General features: G+C 48.8%; 1 protein-coding gene across 1 annotated transcript in view; it reads left to right on the plus strand.

Annotated features, from left to right (window-relative positions):
- The window catches only part of LOC149301440 (nucleoredoxin-like), a 38,695-nt gene that overhangs the window by 11,675 nt on the left and 3,377 nt on the right, over window positions 1-23,643 (plus strand). Inside the window, exons 2-7 of the mRNA XM_089484182.1 lie at window positions 13,795-13,912; window positions 14,180-14,313; window positions 15,449-15,549; window positions 15,735-15,841; window positions 17,848-18,027; window positions 21,424-21,548. Coding sequence (XP_089340308.1) covers window positions 13,795-13,912; window positions 14,180-14,313; window positions 15,449-15,549; window positions 15,735-15,841; window positions 17,848-18,027; window positions 21,424-21,548 — 765 coding nt within the window. The remainder of the gene's footprint in view (window positions 1-13,794; window positions 13,913-14,179; window positions 14,314-15,448; window positions 15,550-15,734; window positions 15,842-17,847; window positions 18,028-21,423; window positions 21,549-23,643) is intronic.

Here is a 23,643-nt window from a genome sequence, read left to right on the forward strand (position 1 = left end):
ACATGAAGGCACACAACAGTAGTGCAAAAGAAGCAAGTTCTCTCTGTAGGCTCTTTCTCACAATGCACAGTTGCAGCACTTTGCTCCTCCATGGGCTGCAACCCATGGAACCCTGGGATGTGTAGTTTGAGGAACTCCCTCGCAGAGTTCAAAACGCCTCCCAAATCTACACCTCCCAGGCTACCGTAAGACAAAGCCGTGGCAGTCGCAATGGGACGAAAGTACCGTCGTTGTGTAGTGTCATAGAGGCCTTAAAAAGAAACAATTCACTAGTCCGGTATCTGAGTGCCAGATGTGGGGTTGTGCGCTCCTCCTGTGCCCCAATAAAACGGACGGCTTTTGCCTTATTGGGTAAGGAATGGAGCCTGGCAGAAAACAGCATTGTCCTGAAGCCCCCTTGAGCTTCTCTTGCTGTGACTCATCTCCGTTTTGTGTTGTTTTATTACTCCACAAAGGAAACAACCATCTATAAAGATAAGAAGCCACATGGCAAATGGTTAGTGGGGACTGTAACACAATCACAATGCTATGGCTATTGCAGATTATTACAGTTTCTTTTTCCTAATCCAAGCCTGTAAATCCTCTTTGTTGTCAGTGGAACAAACTCCCTCGGAGTGTAGTGGAGTCTCTTTCCTTAGAGGTCTTCAAGCAGAGGCTGGATGGCCATCTGTCAGGGATGCTTTGATTGTGATTTCCTGCATGGCAGGGGGTTGGACTGGATGGCCCTTCTAGTCTCTTCCAACTCTATGATTCCATGACTCTATGACTCTATGGCCTTTCTTCAGAGGGGGTTTGCCAGCCATCCTCTGAGGCTCACCCAATGGGTTTCTGCGGCTGAGTGCGGATTCAAACCCTGGTCTCCCAAGTCCTAGTATACCTGTACTTAGCTTTGCGGTGGTGCGTCTTTACTCAAGTTTCCCAAACAGGCTTATACAAAAATGAATGAAAACAACTGAACAAGCCAAATGAAAGAAGTGGAATATTGCAGATTGTGCAAATGCTGCCATACAAATGGATACGGAGCGAGCAAGGACCTAAGGAGGAAACCGGACCGCCTTCTGATGGAAGGAAAGAGATGGAATTTGCAGCCGAAAGGGCAAAAAGCAGCTTCTAATGGGTATTTCTGTTTCAATTTCACCTTTATGTATATATATATTTTAAAGGTCCACCTAAATCCTACAAGCTCAGTTACTCCCGCAACATCTGTTTTGGTCAAGAAGAAACCCAACCTTGCACCAGTGGTGGAGGGGGAGATTAACCGCCAGACCCCGAGAATGTGGATTATCTGGAACCAAAGCCTTTGTCGCGGCTTAGAGCCCTATTAAAGGACTCAGCACCCTGTCGGAGGGAGCTTGGCTGGCCTCCCCGGGGCCGGCATCCCGGCCAAAGCAAACATCTGGTGCCAAAACAGGGAGATTTTGTTACTCCTGCTTAACAAGGCCGAGGCTCTCGGAAGATAAGAGGCGGCGTGGTTTTCTGCCCTGAACATTTTTCGCTCCCCCGCGACAGACTTGAAACCATTCTTTGTCTGGGTCAGGAAATAGGAATCACATGGAGGTCTAGGGAGGCCTAGACGCCCTAAAGTAAGAGGGTAAGAGAGCCAACAAAATGTAGTGGGTTCAGCGTTGGACTGCGACTCTGGAGACCAGGGTTCAGATCCTTGCTCAGCCGTGGAAGCCCATTGTACGACTTTGGGCCGCGCACACACTCTGAGCCTCAGGACGGCAGTCGCAATGGCAAAGAAGAAGAAACCTGTCGAGAAAGTCCCATGTTAGGTTTGCCTTTTGGTCGCCATAAGTCAGAAGTGACTTGGAGGCACACAACAACAGCAATGCAGGATTGCCTCACACAGGTGCAAAGGGTTTTACAGTTGTGTTTTACGGTGTGGTGTAGTGCTGGGGTGAGTAACTGTCGGGCTAGTGGGCCATGCTGGCCCCTCAAACCCTTTAACCTTTAAACAGAGGCTGGATGGCCATCTGTCGGGGATGCTTTGACTGAGAGTTCCTGCATGGCAGGAGGTTGGACTGGATGGTCCTTGGGGTCTCTTCCAACTCTATGATTCTATGGCCTGTTACAGACTGCCAAAATAAAGCTGCTTTGGGTCTCTTTGGAGGTATGCTGTTTAAATGATGCATGGGTCCTAAGAGTCCGGAGGTCGCGCCAAAGCCACACTCCATTCCTAAGCACCGGAGGGCAGCTTTGGTGCAGCTTCCGGATTCTTAGGATGCATGCATCAATTAAACAGCATACCTCCAAAGAGAGCCGAAGCAGCTTTATTTTGGCAGTCTGTAACAGGCCTATAAAACTCTGGTCTCTCTCAAGGGACCTTGGAGGACTGCGTCTCCTGGACAAAATGGAAGACCTCTAAAGAGTATTGTGGAATATTTGGGGAGGGGGCTTCCATTTTTTCCATTAAACTAGAGTCTAGAGAGTTTGGTGGGGCTGTTTCGCACACCTTTAGGCCTTTTTAGGTCTCTTACCATTGGCAGTATTATCAGGGGCTGATGGGAGCTGCAGTCCAAAAGGATTTGAGGAACGCTGGGTTCATGAAGGTGTGATTCACAATGTAGAAAATACTTTTAAGTATACCTGTGTGTCTCCTAAAGTCTGTTTAAAGGGCTTCGCAGTCTGTCCATTCTCGAGGCTATTTAAGCAAGCTTGACTATTATTACTATATCATTTGTATCGTATATCTCTGTAAAGAATGTGCAAGAAAAGTTACATCTGCATGAGATTCCCGAAGCATAAACGGCATGCATCCCTCTGAAATAAGTTCTGCTGGGCTCAAAGGCGCATAGTTCCACATTGCAGGGTATATAGGATTGCACCGTAAGTATTTCTTTAGGAAACCGAAGGAGTCGGTTCATTTTTGGTTTATTATTCCATTTAATTGAATTCCATGCACCGCTGTGCATTGCCCATGCTCCCCCTTACTCTGTGAGGGATTGTGTTATTATTTCTCTCCTTCTCCTCTCCATCCCTAGCAGGCCTTGTCAGAGAGAAAATGGAGTGCGTCTTTGTGAAGAGCAAATTCTTGTTTTGGACGGCGCTTGCATTTCAGGCAGACAAAAGTGGTATTTTTTCCCAGAGAGGCACTGAAAAAAACGCTCCTTTGCGACCATCTCTGCGCAATTCAGAAAACGTGGATTTCGGGTTGGGAGTGGAACTATTTGCTGGTCGCAGCAACGCATAGCGTGCCTTGGATTTTGTACCTTTCGCGGTTGTGGAGAAGAGGAAGAAAGGCCTCTCCGTGGCAAGAAATATACCAAAATGGTTTCCCATTTCACCTGTTGTGCCACAGTTGCCTCCCACACCATTTGAAGGCACTCTTGGTTAAAAGGTTGGCGATTTGGGGGCTGCGCCACTCTGGAGATCAGGGTTCAAATCCTCACCCACTGGGTGGCCTTGGGCGAGTCGCACTCTCTCAGCTTCGGTGGGAGGCAAACCCTGAACATATGCTGCAAAGAAAGCCCCACGATTGGGTCGTTGTACGTTGGAAACAACTCGAAGGCAACGCAGCGCATAGAAGAGGGCATTTCAACCGGTGTTGCTTCTCATGAGAAGCAATTCTTACTGAAGTTATTAAAAGCACAGCAGCCCTTTCCAGGTTTCCCTCTGGCATCCTGGCTGGCGCTGGGTGTGGTGGGTGCTTTGTTAGCAAACAGATGCCATACGTGATGTTCAAATGTGCCTCCCCACCTCCCAAAGAAGATGCAGCGGCGTTGGGACTTCATGGGACGAGGCCGGTTTTGCAAGACCGCTTTTCCCATCTGGGCGGCTGCCAAGGTGGGAAGAGAGCGTGAAGCCGTCCCCCGAGGGGCTTCCCTTCATGTTCCCGACCAGGAGTGGCCTTTTGTTTTACGAGCCAGCCGGAACCCTGAATCGGTTTTATGGGGCATGGGATTGTATGGGAAGTCGGGGTGGGAGCGGGACTCCTCTGGCGCACCTTGGCCCTGAGGCGCATCCAGCCCAGAAACATGTCGGTTAGCATGCCTCCTGTTGTGGGAACAGCTTGGCTGAGCAGATTTTCTTTTTGCTTTTCCTCCCGAGGGCTGCGAAATTTGGAGCGTGGATTGTGAAAATGCTTTCGTCTGGAGCTGTGTGTGCGTGTGGCAAAAAGGGCCCTTTTAGTCTTCATATCCCCCACCTTCCCAAAGGAAGAGAGGAGAGCCAGCAAGGGTTAGTGGTTTGAGTGCCAGACTAACTAAGACTGTGGGAGACCAGGGTTCGAACCCCCACGGAAACAGATGGGGTGACCTTGGGCAAGTCACATATTCACAGGCCGTGGCAAACCTTGCCTAGAAAACCCTGAAGTCGGAGTTGATTTGAAGGCACGCAACCGCGGCAAGAAAGAGAAGGACCGACGCATCCTCAAAACACTGCAGCACCCCTCCAGCAACTCAGAGATTGAATGGGCATCCTCTTCTGCCGCCTTTGTGCATTAGTCTGCTAATGCCACTTGATGCCAGCCAGGTGTAGTATAGCGGTTAGACTTTTGGACCCAGGTTTGGGAAATCCAGGCTTGAGTCCGCACAGAACCATGATGTTCCCTGGGTGACTTTGGCTCTTGACAGAGAAAGGCTAAATAGCTCACCACACTACAAATCCCATTGCACTGAGCTGTGGCAGGTAAAGCAGTGCAAGATAGCCATACACTAGAGGAAGAGTAGAAATACAACTAGTAAGATGATGACGATTTCAACCTGAAGAATAACTGCGGCAGAGAAGAGGGGCTCATAGAGAAAGACGGCAGGCAGCCGCTTTCCTGCGTCAATCTTTTAGCGTCGTCCTTCAAATAAATGCATCTCCTATGGATGGATGCCTTGGGACACAGAAACATTTCTCTCCTAGCTGTGGCACATAGGCCTGTTCCAGACTGCCAAAATAAAGCTGCTTGGGGTCTCTTTGGAGGTATGCTGTTTAAATGATGCATGCACCCTAAGAATCCGGAAGCTGCACCAAAGCTGCACTCCAGTGCTTAGGAATGGAGTGTGGCTTTGGCGCGACCTCCGGACTCTTAGGACCCATGCGTCATTTAAATAGCATACCTCCAAAGAGACCCCAAGCAGCTTTATTTTGGCAGGCCATAGTTTTGGGAATGGGACTTGAGTTAAGTGCTATACGGTTGGGAGGCCATGCTAAGCATTTACATGAGATCCTTTGGCCTTGCTTATTGGTGGCTCTTTTCTGCAACAGGAATTCTTTCTTTCTTTCTTTCTTTCTTTCTTTCTTTCTGAACAGACATCTTGCTTTGTTGCTGCCTGGCCGGGAGTCTCTGCCAAGAATGCAAATAATTAGAGCAAATTAAACCCAAACCTTTCAGCCCGAGCATGTCGTGCCTGTGTCTGTGGAGTGTACTGGAAACCCTCTCCGAGTGGATGGGGGCTGGCTTTGGGGGGCAAGAGAGCCAAAGAGGGCATCCGACGCACGTTGGAAACGCCTCTCGCTTGGGGCTTGGATAGCTGCGGCCATTTTGTACACACCTCAGTTGTGTGTCTTAGGGCCTGGGGGTGGGTGGGGGTTGAACATGCATGCTTACATTCATGTGGCAGAATAAAGATGGCAGAGTACGTTGGGACTGTATCACTTCACATTGCAAGCAAGGGGCCAGGCAGTGGTTTAGTGTTTAATCTTCTAAAAGCTGTTATAAAAAAGGAAGTCAAGGCAGTCTCTGTCCTCAAGTTGACAGTCTAAAAAGGCATGACCCAAGCTACAAATCTGTCTTCCTGTCTATATGTGTTGTGTCTTCCTATATCTATCTATCTATCTATCTATCTATCTATCTATCTATCTATCTATCTATTTACCTGTTGTCTTGGTCTACCTACCTGGCTATCTATCTAATCTATCTATCTGCCTATCATCTCTTCCTGTCTGTCTGTCTGTCTGTCTGTCTGTCTCTATCTATCTATCTATCTATCTATCTATCTATCTATCTATCTATCTATTTTCCTATCATCTGTCTGTCTGTCTATCTATCCATCCCTATCTACCTACTAACCTACCATCTCTTGGATACAGCTTGCTGACATGACAATATTCCTCATCCTGCTGAAAAAGTTGCCAGGTGACAGTCCAGGGAGAGACAAAACCTGGCAGAGCTGTTTTTGACCACATACATTCATAAAAAACACCACGACGTTTAACTTGCAGTTAACATACCCTTTAATGAGTTATGATTAATAGGTTTGTTCTTAATTGGTTACTAGCATCTTCCTGTTGCACCCGCTCTGTGGAGCCTCCCGATGCAGTGGCAGCCTGTGCCAGAATGCCACTTGCTTGGAGGCAAGAGGAAAAGGAGGGCAGCTCTTGGTTTGTGGGTTTACAATCAGGACGTTTGGTCCGAACGTGTGCATCTCTCTTTCTCTCTTTTGCCGCCGAGTTCGGAATCCTTCCGTTTTGGCTCTGGAAGACTCTGCCTTCCTTTCTTTAGAAGGGAGGCCCGATGGACGTGTGGTGTTTGCTGGGTGAGCCTTGGGTAAAACCTTGTTTCCTGCCCGTCCTGCCAACCCAAGGCTCTCCGTAGCCAACAACTACTGTGTCGCGCAACATGTTCTTCTCAGCAAACATGGAATATTTAAAAAATACTAATTCCAGCTTCTTCTTCTTCTTCCCCTCCTGCCATTTCCCCCTTTTGTAGGTTCTCCGCTTTCACGTTGTCATGTTGTTGGCATCCCTTGGACCAGACCCAGGCCCTCTTGGCTCCGTCGTCGCGCGGAGAGAGGCCTAAGAAGGGTGGAATTTTTCCACCTTTTCCAGGTCAGCCTGACACTTTGGATTGGCTGGCTCCCAGCGCAGCCTCCGGATTGGCTGGCTGCCTGCCAGCGTGGCCTCCGGATTGGCCGCCTGCCTTATATATAAGCGTCCGAACTCTAGGGAACCATCACTCGCCAAACGTTCTGCAGTCGATGCTTCCTCTTCCTTTAAAACAGTGCATGATGCGGTATCACTCTTTACTCAGGGTCTTCTCATTTATTGCTACTTATAACACTGTTGCAAGGCTGGACAGTCCCAGTCTCTATATGTCTCTATATATGCGCCTTCAGGTCACCCGTTGAGTTATGCCAACCTCATGAATTTGGTGGTGTTTTCTTAGGCAAGGGATGCTTGGAGGTGGATTTGTCAGTTCCTTCCTCTGAAATGAGGCCTACAGCTATATTGGTGGTCTCCCATCCAGGGACTAACCAGGGCTGGCCTTGCTTACCTTCCAAGATCAGGCAGGATCCGATGTTTCTAACATTAGAATAACTCCACGCAACATCAGCAATCAATAAGAGTTCTAGGTATCTCAAGACCAGTTCCAGACTACTTGGAGGCACTGAGAATTGTTCACACCTAGAACCCTGACCAGTTTTTGTTGTAAGCCTCCAACTATTTATTTCATTTATATGCCGCTTTTCTTCTGGAGGGGGACCCAAGGCAGCTTACAAAAGACATTTCATTCCCTTTGTGCTTTTTTGTAATGCCTAAGCTATATTTCCAAAGGCTCAACTGAAGTCACTGCAATGTCAGAAAGTTGGGGATTGAAGGGAAATTGCATTCGTGGGTGCAGAATTTGTATCGCCTTGGGCGCATGTGTTTGTGCATAGCTTCTCGATCCCTTGAGCACAAGCTGTGGGTGTTGCCGGTCAGTCAATTCGTCCTTTTGTGCGCGCGTGTTTTGTTCCCGGCGGTTGGTCCCTTTCTCTTGCTGGCAGGTGAGCTTGGAAATGGCTGAATAGGTTATCTTTTTTTGAGGTCTCTTGCCTCTTTGGAGCTTCAAAGGAGAGATGGAGGGAGGCACGGAGGAACTGCTCCCATTGAGGATGAATGAAGTTGCCCTACTTTGAACTGAAGTCTTTCTTTCTCTCTCACTGCCAGATACAGGATAGGATTTTTCTTCCAGCGAAAGCAGGATTGGACGGGAATGGAGGAAGAAACAGTCGGCAACTACGTTGGTCGGCGGACCAAGAACCCTAAGGGCCAAACGTCAAAGTAGTATCAAACTGCATTAATTCTGCCGCGCAGACGCAGATGAGTCAGAGAGGGGTAAATATCTTTGGGAGGGTTTGTCGGCAACGGATCACACCTTCCAGATAAGACCAGATGGGGAGAGGATTAGAAAAGAATCCCTGTCTGAGACAGCAACCATAAAGCTCTTTCTGCCTTCCTTTTTCATTAACTAAAACTATGCCCCAACCGTTGCCTTCGCTTTGGAGCTTCTCCATGCTCATTTCTCCCCCCAGAAGTGTTGCTTTTCCCTTGCAAGATCAACACCCGCCTTGCATGGGTTGCGATGCGAGGAAGGGAGAGCCAAAAACCAGCGTAGCGCAGAACTTAAGTTGGCGCTGAGAGAGGCTTTCTCTTATAAGCGTGGAGGGAACCCCTTCATATATAAATATATAGTCTATTTATACGCACTGCCTTTTCACGAGGCTCTTTAGGCAAGAGGTGCTAACTGCTCCTCTCCTTTTAAACCTGGAGCTCTTCTAACAAACGCTGGGGAGGGGGGCTTTGGGTCGGGAGCGAAGGATTGGGCTCAGATCCAGCACGCCAGACGGTGTCTGGAAGTATTCAATAGTGCTCTTGGCTCCATCCTGCCTCCCTGCTTTACGGCAAAATCAGATTGTCGAGTCTGGCAAAAGCCTCCTTGAATCCAACATGCCCTGTCTCAATTATCTTTTGGAAGAGGATGGAAGTGGGGACCGGGGAGGGAGTTGTCGTTTTCGACACTCGCCTCTCCTTTCTGTGTTGCGTTGCATTTCAAAATCCCCCCCCCCCCCCCAGTTAGTTCATCTTTGGGCATGTTCATTGCAGGCTGAGGTGAATCTGAGTGGCTGTGGTTTCCCCCCAATACGTCCATCCCTTAGACCTAGATGCATGTGCGCTATGTACTTCTTCATTGGGAGCCATGGCTTTTGCTCCTTCCTTACATTTACAAGGGGAAATGGCTATTTCCTATTCCTTGTATTGTCTTTGGAGATGAGTGTTCGCTTCCAAAGAGACCTCTGCTGGGCTGCTCTTGGAGAATAACCGGTGGACGAAATGGATCTTTGGGTGCAGTCCTTCCTGGCACTTTTTCATGCCCTTTATTTCCTACTGTAGAATCTCAAGAATTATGGCAAGAGACCCAGTTTGGTCATAACCGTGGGTGCCTTCAGCGTGCCAGCGTGAGGCTGTGACCCCAAAGGAAAGGTAGTTGCAGTTCTTGAGGCCTCGAACCATGTGTACGTCTCATCGTCTGCCCATGCATTCTTGCTATGCGGAAGATTTGGGAGCATTGGAAGAACCTCTTGGTTTGCCCAGAGCTTGGCAGAACGATCTGCAGTGCTTTTTCCATTCGTAACATTGCCGATCCGGAGCGAGTGCCGAAAATGCTCCCGTCCTTCCATCCGCCGGCCTTTTCTGGGAGGACGTCCAAGTTGCGCAGCGATGTCCTTGGGGGCCGAAGGCGAAGAGAGGGGTAGCCAAGGGTGGCAGGGAGCTGGGTCTTGCTAAGGAACGGGGTGGCCCTCTTTGTAGGCCTTGACCCAGCCTCTTGTACCCAGCCCACCACCTGCTGGGGAGCCTCTGTGGTTGGCACTGCCTCTGCCACCCGTCTTGGGTGCCGCATTCCTGTTTAATTGGCTAATGCCTTCTCTGTTTACCTTGGGCTTGTTATGACAAACACGACGGATTTTTCCTGGCGCTGGCCCCACTCTCTCTTGGAGTATCCAAACAAATCACACAAGAAGGGGAAAACATAGAGCCAAGGCGCATGGAGATGGAAGGGCGCTGAGTGCCTGCGTTCATATATATTGGGGGGGGGGGGGGGAGAGGTCTGTTTTGTATTTTTTGTTGTTTACTCCTGCCATGTGGCTGTCGACTATGATCTCTGGAAAGCTGGGAGAAATGTTTTCCTTTCAATGTACACTTTCTCCTTTAGTGCGCTTGCTGTTAATGCGCCTTTTCCCTGCAGTTAGGGGGGGACCACGGTTTGATGGTCCTGTTCTTTCCTCCCCTCAGATGGACAAGATTTACAAGAGGCTTGGTTCCTCGCCAAAGTAAAATCCCAGGATTCTGTCGGATGGAGCCCTGGCAGTCAAAGTGGTGTGCAACTGCGTTATGTACGGTGTAGACGCACCCGCCTTGGAGGTTCCTGGACACTCTGCCCCCTTCTCTACTCCGTGCTTTTGTGGGTTGGCGTCTCTCCCAGTTGGCACTAGGACAGGGACGCCTGGTTAGAGGGACCCGCTTGCAACTGTTGTGACAAAGACAATTAACGGAACAGAAGTGCCTTTCCTGGCTGGCGAAGGGGTTGCGGGGTCCTCTCTTTTCAAAGGCAGAGAGGTCTGTGTACAGCTGGGCTTTCGTCCCAGAGCAGCAGGGAGTCTCTGAAAGGAAAAAAGGCCATTGATTTCAGTTTGAAAGAAACATATTTTCCTTCTCGTCGCGGGAAACCTCCCTCCCCTCCATCTTGGTTCATCTTTGGGTATGAATCATCTCGGGATTTTCAGTTTTAATCTCGTGTGTGGGTCTGTTTGTTTTGCCTCTGCCCTGATGTTCTTGCAGAGAGTTCAAGGCTGCCTATGTGGCTGTCTCATCTCTCTCTCTCTCACACACACATATCCTCACAACAACAGCCCTGCGAGGTCAGTTGGGGAAGAAGAGAGCGAGTTTCACGACCAGCTGGACGTTTCATGGCTGGAGGGAACTTAGGGTAGGTCAGGCTGGAAGAGAATGAGTTTTGCCCTCAACTAGTGAGTTTCATGGCTAAGGGGGATTTGAACATGTCTCCAAGCCAACCCTGACTCCATTTGTAAAAGCACCCACCAGCGCCTATTCCTTGTGAAATCCCAGGGGGGTCACCCATAGGTTTCATGGCTGGCAATAATCTTGCCCATGCAACCAGACTTGGGTGGGTGCAGGGCTCAGATCTAGAAAAGCCCATCACAAAAAGACCATGAATAATGCCACCATTTGCTTTTGACTTCCTTCCAAAAGGATGGCAAAGGGAGGTCCTCTCCTTGGCCTCAGAGCTCCTTCAGAGCCTTCCTCACTTAAAGCTGGTTGCAATTTCAATACGGGAGGCTTCTTCAGGAACTCAACACATCTTATCTGGCGCGACACGTATTATCTCTAGCAGGTTGAACGCTGCAATGGGATTTCATTCGGCCTGTCGTCAGCTAGCGTTCCCGACAAGGTGCCACATCTCTTTCCTTGACCCTTTTGTGTTTTAAAATCACTGGAGTTCAAAGATATGGGGTCTGTTAGCCTGTAGAATCGGTATGCAGAGAGATCTAGTTGCGCCTTTGAGACTTAAAGAAAGAAGTTGGCAGCATGAGCTTTCCTAGACTTAAGTCTACTTCCTCAGATGCATTTGGAAGAAGTAGACTTGAGTTTACCAAAGCTCATCTTTGTAGCTTTTGCCCTGGGAAAGGCAATACTTTATCCTCTCCACACTGCGGAGTTAACAGAGCGCAAACTACTTTTGCGTTTTGACCTCGGTTTGCAGCAGTTGAAGTAAACCGTGGACAAAAGGGGAAAGTGGGAGCTGGAGAGAGAAACCGGGACGTTTAACCAAGTTGAAAATGAGAAATAAAGCCAGTAACGTAGCATTTCTGGCCTTTCTCTACCCTTAAAATGGTGCACATATCTTCGGGAATCGGGATCCATGCGCCAACCACAACCATGCGCTGAATGAGGACGCTGCAGAATGCGAAGCCATTGAAGCGGTTCTTGTAGCTTAGCAACAGGAAAGAAAAGAAAAACCCAGGACGGGTGGATAAACCTCGCCAAGCTTTTCTTCCAAGTTTCTTAGCAATATCAGATTAGATCTCGTGTTGTCGAGATGACTAATTCGATGTTTAAAAAAGACGTCGCAAAATAGTCCTGTCCAATCCGGGAATGAGCCATCTCTTAACTGTTTTACCGAAATGTTTTATCGCTGGTGTTTTTGCTGGAGGAACGAAGGGTCAAAGAGAGTCACAAGCTCCCATGCCTTCTAAGTAGAAAAGAAGGCCTTTTTGTGCATGCAAAGAGTGTGCGGAGCATAGCCTCCGACTCTCCCAAGAGAAACCCCAGTTATTCCACTTTCTGAACCGCTTTTAAAATGTCCCAGTTTCTTCTCCTCGCACCTTCTACCTTTATCCTCAGCCTACTTTAGTTGCCGGCAAACTGAATTAAAATTGCAAAAGTAATTTATATTTTATGAACTCCGCAGCGGAGAGGATAAAGCAAACTATTGAGTTGCTAACTGACACCAAGTTGGTTTCGACTTATGGCAGCTTTGGCCCCATACAGACAGGCCAAAATAAAGCTGCTTCAGGTCACTTTGGATGTATGCTGTTTCAATGATGCACGCATACTACAAGTCTGGAAGCTGCACCAAAGCTGTGCTCTAGGCCTTAGGACTGGATCATGGCTTTGGCGCAGCTTTTGGACTCTTAAAACACATGCATTATTGAAACAGCATAGCTCCAAAGTGACCTGAAGCAGCTTTATTTTGGCCTGTCTGTATGAGGCCTTTGTGAGCTGCTTAGGTCTTGCAAAGTCAGGCAGCCATTGTGGCTTCCTCGGTGGAGTCTGTGCACCAACAGCGGTCTTCCGCTTTTCCTTCTCCCTTCCCAAGCGTCTTTTCTAGTGAGTCCTGTCTTCTCATGGAGTGCGCAGCGAAGTCCTTCTAGGTTATAATAAGGTCAGGATAGTTTCAAAGTGTCTTTGATCGTCTGTACAAGCTTCTAAGCAGCAAATCCCTTCCTTTCTTTCCCCCAGTGGGTTTTATGAACACCGAGCACACGGTTAAAAAATGTAGCGGTTAAAACCTCAGATCCCTCTAAGTGCTGGGCTTGACGTGATCCGAGCGTCATTCCCTTTGCTGGATGGAGTGGATTGGGGTTTTTAGTTTCCTGACTCAACATCTTGTCCTCCTTGGCTTGACTGTCCCCCGCTTACCTCCTCCCTCCTTCTGTCTTTCTCGCTCCCCCTTTCCCTTTGGCAAAGCTGACCTCCTCTCTCTCTCTGGAGACTCTTGAGATCCAGCCGCGCATGGCCCTCCCAACTAGTCATCCTCTGAGCTCATGCCACATCGGTCGACTGTAATGCGAGGAGAAGAAAACCGCTCAGCTGTCCTCAAGCCAAAGGAAAACTGATGCAACCTTGCCCTGGTCTGGAGGTTGCAAGTCTGGCCAAATAAACAGAGGGACTGAGACGCCTTTAAGTGGACACTCCAGCGGAGCCTTAGCAAATGCATTCCTGGGGCGCTCCAGAGGCCGCAGGAACGCCATTTAAAAAACAAAACCCCTACTTTTGGCTCTGGGATTATATATGTTAGGCTTACTTTCTTCCGCTGTTGAGGAAACGCTGCAGGGCTGCGTCCCCTGATGGGCCTTTCTCTCTTTCCATTTCCTGCAGCTGAGATTTAATGGGTTTGAAAGACAAGTTGAATGCTTGTAAGCTTGGTTGTCCGGCCTCATCTCCTTCAAGGTTTTTGGTTTTAAATGGCATACCTTCCCAGCATCGTGATTTGGCAGGGACAGTCCCAGTTGATCCTCTGCTATCCCACTTTTTCAAATGTCCTAGTATCTCTAGCCTACTCCCAGTTTTACCCCGATCCTTAGTTTATTTCAGTTGCTGCAAACCGAGTTCAATGTGCAGATGTTGCACCTGTGAAATGCTGGAAGGTATCGATGGAGAAGACAGACTCTGTTCTTTTCGGTAGTCCAAGACCTGTATCCAAAAATGGATATCTGGAAAAAATGTCTCCACCTCCTGGGATCTTTGTGCTTTCCTTGAGCTGTTGTCTTATGACCTCCTCTCTCTCTCCTTTCCTTCCAGCTGAAACTTTGGAACAAGTTCAGAGTCTCCAATATCCCGTCGCTGATATTTATAGATGCCAACACCGGGAAAGTCGTCTGCCGGAACGGGCTCTTAGTAATCCGAGATGACCCAGAGGGTAAGTCCGGTCCTGGGGTCTCCGTGTCACCGTCTGAGCTTACTTTTTAAAATGTGACAGGTAAAAATGGGCGCAAGCCTCCGAGATCTTTGGGTCTCTTTGTTGGGCAAGATGCTATAAAAAGGATGACCCTGAAAGCTTGCATGAAAACCTAAGGTTTTCAGACAGTGCAGAAGGCCTAGGAGAGAGTCTGAAACTCCTTTGGGATCCCGTGATGCTCCTTTTATGCTTCATGGCTTCTGTGCTTCTCTCCTTTTCCTGTTGCAGGTCTGGAGTTCCCTTGGGGTCCCCGGCCGTTCACCGAGGTGGTCGCCGGACCCCTGCTCTGGAATAGCGGCCAGTCTCAGGATAGCACCATTCTGGAGGGCTCCCATGTGGGGGTTTACTTCTCTGCACACTGGGTGAGCCACACATTTTATCGTAACCCTCTTTCTTTTTTGGAAGGGTGGTGAGGAGACCCATAGTTTCATGTCTGGCCAGGTCTGAACCCAGTGGCAACTCTTGGCTTCTGAGTTAGTGGGGAATCAAGTTGAGTCTGGATTTTAGTTCACATTGGCCTGTTACAGACTGCCAAAATAAAGCGGGTCTCTTTGGAGGTATGCTGTTTAAATTATGCATGCACCCTAAGAATCTGGTAGCTGCACCAAAGCTGCCCTCCAGTGCTTAGGAATGGAGTGTGGCTTTGGCGCGACCTCCGGACTCTTAGGACCCATGCATCATTTAAACAGCATACCTCCAAAGAGACCCAAAGCAGCTTTATTTTGGCAGTCTGGAACAGGCCATTGTGAAAGAGCTTTCCAAAGATCTGAACTAGTTCTGGGGATACAGTCCAGCACTACATGGGATAGCTCCTTTAAAGTACAGGCTAAAATCCAGAGTGGATGTATTGCCCCAGTCTCATGGAAGCCAGTGGCAGAACCCCAACATTGGGTGGGGGATATGGGTTGACACTGTCTCAGAGCATGTGCACAGTCCCCTTCCCCATACCTTGAAGAAGTACAACCAACACTGCCGTGGAAGCAATAATAATAAGCAGACAAACCAACACCAAGAATATAATGACTTGTGAATGGGGATGTTTGACTCTTACAATGTTTTTCACTCCTTTTAATTTAAAGAGGATGATTTGAATTGTGATTTTTATTTTTTAGCTCAGTACAGCCTACGGCTAAACTGTCCTGATTCCAATTTTTACTCCATCTCTAGAGACGTTATGTCTCGCGATTGCCTCCTGGCAGAACTGTCCGGGAAAGGATGCGTTCAGTTCCAGTAGCGACGCATTGGCTTTGCCTGTTGTGTTTCGACAGGGAAAATGTGACAGCGTTCCTAGTCCACAGTGTTCCTAGTCTTGCCACCCAGCTAACTGTAGATGCATGACTGGTTCCACTGCTGGCGGAAGCAGAGGAATAAAGAGCTTGTTCTCTTCCAGTTTATTCTCGCAGGCGATTCCTACTTGCTGTAGGGGACTAGGCGGGCAAAGCTGCGTATGAGATCGCAGACTTAATCCTAATCTTCTCTGCCTCTTTCTTTCCGCAGTGCCCACCCTGCAGAAGCCTTACCCGGGTGCTGGTCGAATCCTACCGGAAAATCAAGGAAGCGGGCCAAAAATTTGAGATTGTCTTCGTTAGTGCAGATAGGTAATGGATATTGAGCCAGGGATGAGAAATATTTTTGCTTGGGTGGGATGGATTTGACAGCTTTCACCTTTTGTGAGCAGACCAACTGTGTTTCTAATCCCCAAGATAGGTCTGGATGCTTGTGGCCAGGTTCGGTTCGGTGTCAAGTCAATAAGCCCTGCCACCTTTCTCTTCCCCAATTCCAGGTCAGAAGATTCCTTCAAACAGTATTTCAGTGAGATGCCCTGGCTAGCTGTCCCTTACGCCGATGAGGCGAGGCGGTCACGTCTTAACCGGCTCTATGGCATCCAAGGTAAGACCAAAAAGCCCAGAAGAAACCCTCCAGGGTTTTCCTTGTTTTCTTCCTGTAACATTTTCAGCACGTGGCCTTGTGTGTGCATGTGCGCACTTTCAAGTCTTGACATATGGTGGTCCGCATGAATTTTGTAGGGTTTTCATAGGCAAGGAGTATTCAGAGGTGTCTTTTGCCAGTCCTTTCCTCTAAACAAATATAAGCTATAGTACCTGGGATTTGTTGGCAGTCTCCCGTCCAAGACTGACCTTGCTTAGCTTCCAAAATCAGAAAGGACCTGATGCCGTTCAAGTATTTAGGCCTTACCAACTGTTTTATGAACATTGGATCTTCTTTGGTTTATATTGCACCTTTCCTTTTGTATGTTGGATGGGGGATTTGGGGCACCGTAGTCCAAAGCAATCATTTGCCCAAGCTGTGCCTTTACCAACTATTTTCAGGGCAACATAAATATCACATCTCAGTGTCTTCCACTTTCTTTTTATATTGTGCATGTTCTTTCCTTGTTGTTGGCTGGGGGATCCTGGGCGAAGTAGCCCCAAACAGTAACATTTCCCAGCTGTTTCTAGGACCTTCCTCACTGTACACATAACTCTGATCCTCTCAATTGCCATAGGATACATCCTATGGAATCCTGGGATGTGTAGTTTGGGGGGGGGTAGCTAGAGGTCTTTGGCTGAGTATTCTCAATACTTTACAAAACTACAGGGCCCCATTGGATGTAGCCGTGGCATCTAACATTGGATTGGAGTGCTGTCATTGCGTGAAAGAGACTCACAAACAAGAATAACACACGGAGTGTCTTTGCAGCACACTTTCCCCTAGAAAGTATTGCATTGTGTTCTACTCCTCCACTTACAATGAGCAGCATTGCAAGACTTCCTAAACCCTAGCAAAGTTCTTGGCAAAGGTTTATTGTTCCTTTCTCTCTTTCAAACACACACACACACACACTGCTGCTCAAAAACATCCCCTTATTTTCCTTCTGCATGCCTCTGGGTTGTTGGACCGACTGCAAAGGCTTTCCCCTCTCCTTTTGTGCGTGTGTTTTCTGTTTCCCAAAACATAGCTGAAGTAGGGAGAGGACAAGGTCTCTTGTTCTCCCTGTGCCTCGGAGATGTGTACTTTAAAAGGATAAGAGGGTGGGAGAGTTGCGGAGGAATTATACACAGGCTCCAGGAGATTAATTTGGATGTGGCTGAATGCATCCATTCACAAGGATGAAGGAGAAGGGGTTTTTGCCTCTCCTCCTTAAACCCTCTTGCCTTTGCCATAGCTCAGTGGACGGAGTACTTGCTTGGCATGGGAAGTCCCGGGTTCATTACATTACATTTCGTTTCGTTTGTTACGGCAAGTAGCCAGCATAGTCCCAGGTTCAAGACATCCCCTGTGCATTATTGAGGAGGAGGCAGGATGCTACAACTCCCAGAATCTGGAAGCTGGGGTTTAAGCCTGCCATATTTCTGCACTGTTTTAGTGTGGGCCTCCTCGACTCTTCTTGCTTTTTGCTGGCTCCAAAGGGATGGAAAGGAGGATGAGGGAAGAGAGAGAGAGAGTGTGTGTGTCCTTTGGCCACACATGGAAGAAACTCGATTCCGGGACAGCTGGGAACACAGGTGGCTGCAAGGAGATTGGCTCTCTCTTGGCAAATGTCAGGGTTTTGGAAATGGAGGGGAACTGGGGAAGTGTGCAAGGAATATGACAGGAGAAGCCGGAGAAATGATCCCAAGGTGGCTGCAAAGGAGAAAAGAACTGTGAATGGTTGAGCGTCGGGGGATAAGTGTTCTGATCTACTCTGTGGTCATGTTAGCGGTGAGAATTCTGGGAGTTGTAGTCCAAAAAAGGAACTCTTTCAAACTCTTCAGATGTCAGTCTCTCAAGGTGTTATCCTAACTGATGATGTATTCTCATTAATGTGCGTCTCACACAAGCTCACTCTCCTGCAGCTCTTTCTTGCTTTCCTCCTCTCACTCTCCTGTGTTTCTGTTCCTTCCCCACTGCACCAGGTATTCCAACTCTCATCGTCCTGGACCCCAAGGGGGACATCATCACCCGGCAAGGCCGAGTGGAGGTGCTGAACGACATGGAGTGCCGAGAGTTCCCCTGGTACCCCAAGCCCGTCTTGGAGCTAACCGACTCCAATGCTGTCCAGTTGAACGAAGGCCCTTGCCTGGTGCTTTTCGTAGGTAAGGAAACAGCCCTCTTTCTCTTATCTGCCTTCACTACTGTATCCAACTTAGGGATTGGTTTACTGGAGATGTGGAGCTCCTGCATTTGCAAGGAATGGGACTTGCTGACCCTTGGGATTCCTTCTAATTCGATGTCTCTAATATACCTGAAGTCCCTCTTCCTCGCAGCTCTGCTGCTGAGACCTCAACATTTCTGTCTCTGAACAAACCCAAGGAGAACTAGTTCCTGCCGATAGTAAGAAGGCTGCATCGTACCCAAACAATGGCCTCTCTGCCCGCCCCAGGAGACGATGTCCGTTAATAGGATGAGCTCTTGTCGTGTGTCTGCCGAGTTCTTTCACAATGCCAGTTCCATGTGCTGAGTTTGCTGCTTTTCTACCCGGACATCCTCTCCGCATCCGTTGATGGAGGGCTCCAGCTGTGTCTGAATGCGGTTGTTTGTAACCCCCTGGAGTGTGGGGCCAGTCCCCTCGCTTTTCGGCCGGCATACTTCTGAGCTCCCCCTCCCACAGTTGTGGGTTTGAATTAATGGCATCGGATGTGGGGCTGTGTCTCTGGTGTGTGCGCAGGACCTCCCCACGTAATGGATTCATTGGCCTTCAGTTTGATCTCGCTCTTAACGGGTGATTTCTTCCCAGCCCTTCGTTCGGACTCCCGGCGTGCGCAGCAGGCGTGCTCAGGCACACCGTTTAGATCCTTTTCTTTTCCAGTCGGCCTTTGGCCAACCTGCTCTTTCATGGATCTTCTTGCAGCGGGCAAATCCGCTTGTGTGATTTGTACACCGTCTTAACGTTCCTTGGGAGGTAGACAGGGGCTGCGAGACAAAGGAAAGCCAGCCTCGCGGCTTTGGCTCTCCCTGTTTTGTTTTAGTATGCATTCTGATTTTATTTTCTTGATAGCATGTAAATCAGGAGTGGGCAAAGTGTGGCCCTCGCACCCCACTAAGTGGGCTCTAAACCACACCAAGTCTCCCCAGGTGTATGAAAGCATGCAAAAATACATCCTGGAATCCTGTACCATCCCAAAATACCTCTATTTTTCTTTGCAGTCCCTCTCAAAACACAAGCTTAGTCCTTCTTTTTGCAAACCAATTCTCAGGGAGGTTCACACACCAGTCATGGAGAAATTCTTCTCGCTAGCTTTCCTCCCCTAAAACCATTCATCACCAATTCTGGCCCTTTTGAACTCCCCTAACCCCTAATTCGCTATTCAAGCCTTATTTATGACACGGGGATCTGCCATCCCCGACCAGGAACCATCCCCGCTGTGTCTTCTTGGGGCTGAGTGGGAAGGAATAGAGGGCTGCGCATCCTGGGGTGTGATTGATGGGGCCCTGCTTTGCTAGTGATGGACGGCTCTGGAGGGGGTCCCATAGTAATGTCTCCCCTCTTCATGCCCCTTCCCCAAAGGAGACGGAAACTGGGCAGATTTGACTGGGTTGGGGAGAGGATGATCCAGGGAATATTGCCAAGGATTCGGTTTTAGAGAGTCATTCGCATCCCCATGTCCCCACACAACGCCATGCGCCATTTGGCTCCCAGTGTTTGTCATGGAGGGACAAATGTCAACCTCTCTGCAACCCCACCTCCCCTGGAGATACCATCTATCTCTGTCACTCTTGCCGAGACGACTAATAAAACAGAAAGGCAGGCTAGTAGCCTCTTTGTTTTACATTGTTCTTTATATCCTTACATCTTCTCTTGAAGTCGGGGGGAAAAATCCTTATAGTGAGCATTTAAAAAAGACAAATATGGGAGCCAACCCAATTGTATTCCCACCTTATGGGGGAAAAAGAGTGTATGGGGAATCCGCTAATTGAAAACTGGCTGTTATCTTTATGTTACCCTAATAGATGTTTCTTTTTTAAACCCAAACTTGTAGCACTTGGTTTTTAGGCATGTTGTTAAATGTGTGGTGTGTCCCTCCTCTTTGTTGGGTCTTTGGGAAATGGCATTGAGAGCTTTGTTTCATTTCTTTCTCTCGCTTTTAATAATAATAATAAAGGGAAATCAAAAATACAATAGAATCCGTCAGTCGCAGAGTTCGTTGCATGTAGCCCGAAGCCTTTGTAATAGACCAAATATACTATGAAAATTTCAATACCATACTTGGCGTTTCAAAAGGTTTCTTATAAATATGAATAAAGGCAGCAATAAAAGCCATAATGCAGCCAAAAGGAGGAGTGCGCATGACAAAACCCGGCAGTAAAAATTAAAACGCTTGGTTAAGCAGTATGACAAACTCCGATATGGAAAATGTGGAGCTCAGCCGTTAAAAGGCCTGCAACAATTTTAATACAGTCTTTGCCAGGTGCAACGCTTGAGTTGGGAAGAATCGCCATATCCTGGGTGCCACTGCCAAGAAAGCCTACTTGTAACTCCAGACATTTGCATGCATCCCCAAGTCCCTTTTGTGGTCTTTATCCTGCAACCTGTGACCTAATGTTGCGTCGTGAAGGTGCCAGTCGCCAAGCAGTGCCCTTTTCGGAGATGCACAGTTCTGCCTCCTCTTTGCACACTCAGTTCCCATTGGGCCACTTAGAGCCGTGATACTCAAAGCGGTGGTCCCTGGATCGGTGCCGATGCCCAAGTCATTGTCTGCTGGTTTCCTGGGGAGTTTCCAGGGAAGAACAAACATTTCTAGCCAGTGGGCACAAATGTGGTGCATTCATTGAGAAGAACAGTAATTGCTATCCCCGGCACCATTATTTATTTGACACGCCCCAGAATTTTGATCAAATGGATTTGCTCTCCTCGCATCTCTTTCAGTGCTTCTCGGAGCATTCAGTTTTCTTACCCGATTGGTTTCAAGGTGATGTTTTAAGCTACTTGAGCTCTTTCCTGAAAGGTGGCAGGAACGGCGGGGTAGAAAGGTTTTTGAAGCAGCCGTGGATAAATGTAGGCCATAATTCCGCAGGAGGGCAAAAAAGGAGGCCGTCTAGACGTGGGGCTGGGAAGATGCTTTTGGATATTTGGTGCGGTTGTCTACGGGGAAAGGTTTCCTCTGGAATTTCTCCGGTCGACTAGGTTTGGCTTGACATCTTGACTAGAGAATGTAGCTTCCTCCTGGATGGAAAAGAAGCCGATTGGAAAGGCAGGGTGGAGTAAAAGAAAAAGGAACGGCTAAACTGGGGTGTGCAAAGTGTGATCTATGGACCACATTGGCTTTGGGGCACCAGAATGTGGCTCCTAAAGCACCCCAGAGTTACAGACTGTCGAACAATGACTCCTCCCGAAAGCCCAAATACTGCAAATGCATTGGTTTTGCTCCCCTTTGCAGTTGTCCACCCCTGATCTAAACAGTAAGGCCTTTTTGGTTCAGCGCACCCTCCAATATGTCCCTTGTTTACTCCAGGCCAGACATCAGCTTCCCTATTCTTTCTCTGTCCCGCAGATTCTGATGATGACGGGGAATCCGAGGCAGCCAAGCAGCTGATCCAGCCCATCGCAGAGAAAATCATTGCCAAATACAAAGCCAAAGACGAAGAGGCACCTCTGCTGTTTTTCGTGGCCGGAGAGGTACGGGGAAAGTGAGGCGAGGGAAGGTTGGGGCGATCCCTGTGACTTACATTCAGAATACAGGCAGGTGATTCTCTTGGCCTTAGGAACTGGGATTTTATTTGGTGGTGGTGGTGGAAAATTATGGCACTTTGCATACACTCAGATGCACTTTTGCTCAGTCCTGGTAGCAGGAAAGGGTGTGAGACCTCCATGTACCAGGGCAGTCCATCTTTGAATGCCAGTCCTACTGAAGAACATCCGTCCAGGTCGTTGGCGTTTGGACTAGGTGATCTTTTGAGCAGATTTAGCACCTTTGCCATTCTTATGTGCCCCCAACAACTTGGAACAAGCTTCCATGTCCCATGGCAGTATACCTTTGAATATCACACCACAGTGGCAGGGGCCAGCTGTTGAAGTGGGCTCTCCAGAAACATCTGGCTTGGCCTATTGTGCAAATCTAGTTACCGTTAATGATGATAGTTTCCTTTGAGCTTTCATAATGAGTTCCACTACAAAATACCTTTACACAGAAGTATCCATCCAACCCAAAATTTGGCTAGACCTATGGGTCCAGGAGCCTTGTCCCCAGCCTGAAAGACCCGAAATAGAGTGAATAATACAGTGCAGATGTGCGGCTCCTGGCTTCTGGAAACCCCTTTGTGCCTCTTCTCTCTGGTCTAGCCCTCCGTGTCCTTTGCCACCCACCTTCTCCTCCACCTCTGGGACTTTTGAATATGCCCCTTGTAGGGAAAGCAAGCTTTAAAACAAAGGTCCCCCAGCCCCCCCTTTCCCCATAGCTGTGGGGAAACATTCCCCCCCTTCTCAGCCTTCATTTCCAGCTCCCGCTCTTCTCTTTCTCCCATGCCTCTCGGTGGTGGCCGCTGATACAAAAACAGGAACAAAACAACACTGCCCTTCATTCATTCCCAGCGCCATCTGCTTGGCTGCTCGGCCGACAGACCCTTGAATGACCCATTCATCACCTCCGCTGCGGCTCTGGGGTGCCCCCCGCGCCAGGGGAAGGGTTGCCAATGGGTGCCGCCCCGGCGTTGATTTACAGGCAATGCGGTTTCAGGCCGGCTTTTCTGTGCATGTTTTTTCAGCGCACGCCTCCTTTAACATTAATACACGGCGGAGAAGCAAATAGGTGAATGGCGTGAAAAGCAAACCTCGCGGCGCTCCACCTTTGTGGGCCACCCGTAACCAGGGTCAGCGGGAGACGCCCTTGTTGAGCCGCCTTTGGCTCCTGGAGACGCCTCTTGGGAGGCGACACGCCGACCCTGCGGGGTTGAGGGGCTGGGAGGTTCCTTTGTCGGAGAAAAAGCAATATGCCTATTGTGTTTTCTTTTTGTTCCACGCCACCCATTTAACTCCAAAATGGAGGAGGGTGAAACGAGTAGCAGAGGACACGGAGGGGCGGTGCCACTATCGACCGGCTTGGCAACAATGGCGTTCCGTCCCTTGTCCGGAAAGCTTGTCTGGATTTGCGCCCGCGTCCTGGCGTGCCATTGGACATCTCCTCTCCTCCGCCTCCCGATGTGCTGTCGGATTGGCGCTAGCCAATCGAGGAACAGTAATGGGTGATTGGCGCTTCAGGGCACCCCCCATACCACAGCTCAGCTTCCATGGCCCATTCCAGCCTTAGTTGTGCGTTTGAGGATGGATGGCCGCCATTTTGTAGTTCAGGAGAAGCAGTGCTGCCACAAAGGTCTGCCCTGGCGTTGGGGTGGGTGTTTAGGCAGCCATTTGGTTGCCACAAAGAGGGGAAGCTGGACCATAGAATTGCAGTCAGCCCTCCATATCCGTGGGTTTTTTATCCACGGATACCAGCATCCACGGTGTGAAAATATACATTCCAGAAAGCATGATTTTGTCATTTTGTACAAGGGACACCATCTTACTGTACCATCACATTTAATGGGACTTGAGTGTCCACAGATTTTGTTATCCATGGGGGATCCTGGAACCAAACCTCAGTGGATACCTTCCTCTGAAGCTAAGAGAGTGTAACTTGTCCAAAGTCACCCCTTAGGTTTCCACGGCTGAGTAGGAATTTGAATCCTCTTCTCCAGAGTCCTGGAGTCCCACATTCAAACCTATTGCTCTCAGATAG

The sequence above is a fragment of the Sceloporus occidentalis genome, unplaced genomic scaffold (assembly GCF_023333645.1).
Source record: "Sceloporus occidentalis isolate IW3139 unplaced genomic scaffold, rSceOcc1.0.p SCAF_21, whole genome shotgun sequence".
NCBI classification, from domain to species: Eukaryota; Metazoa; Chordata; class Lepidosauria; order Squamata; family Phrynosomatidae; genus Sceloporus; species Sceloporus occidentalis.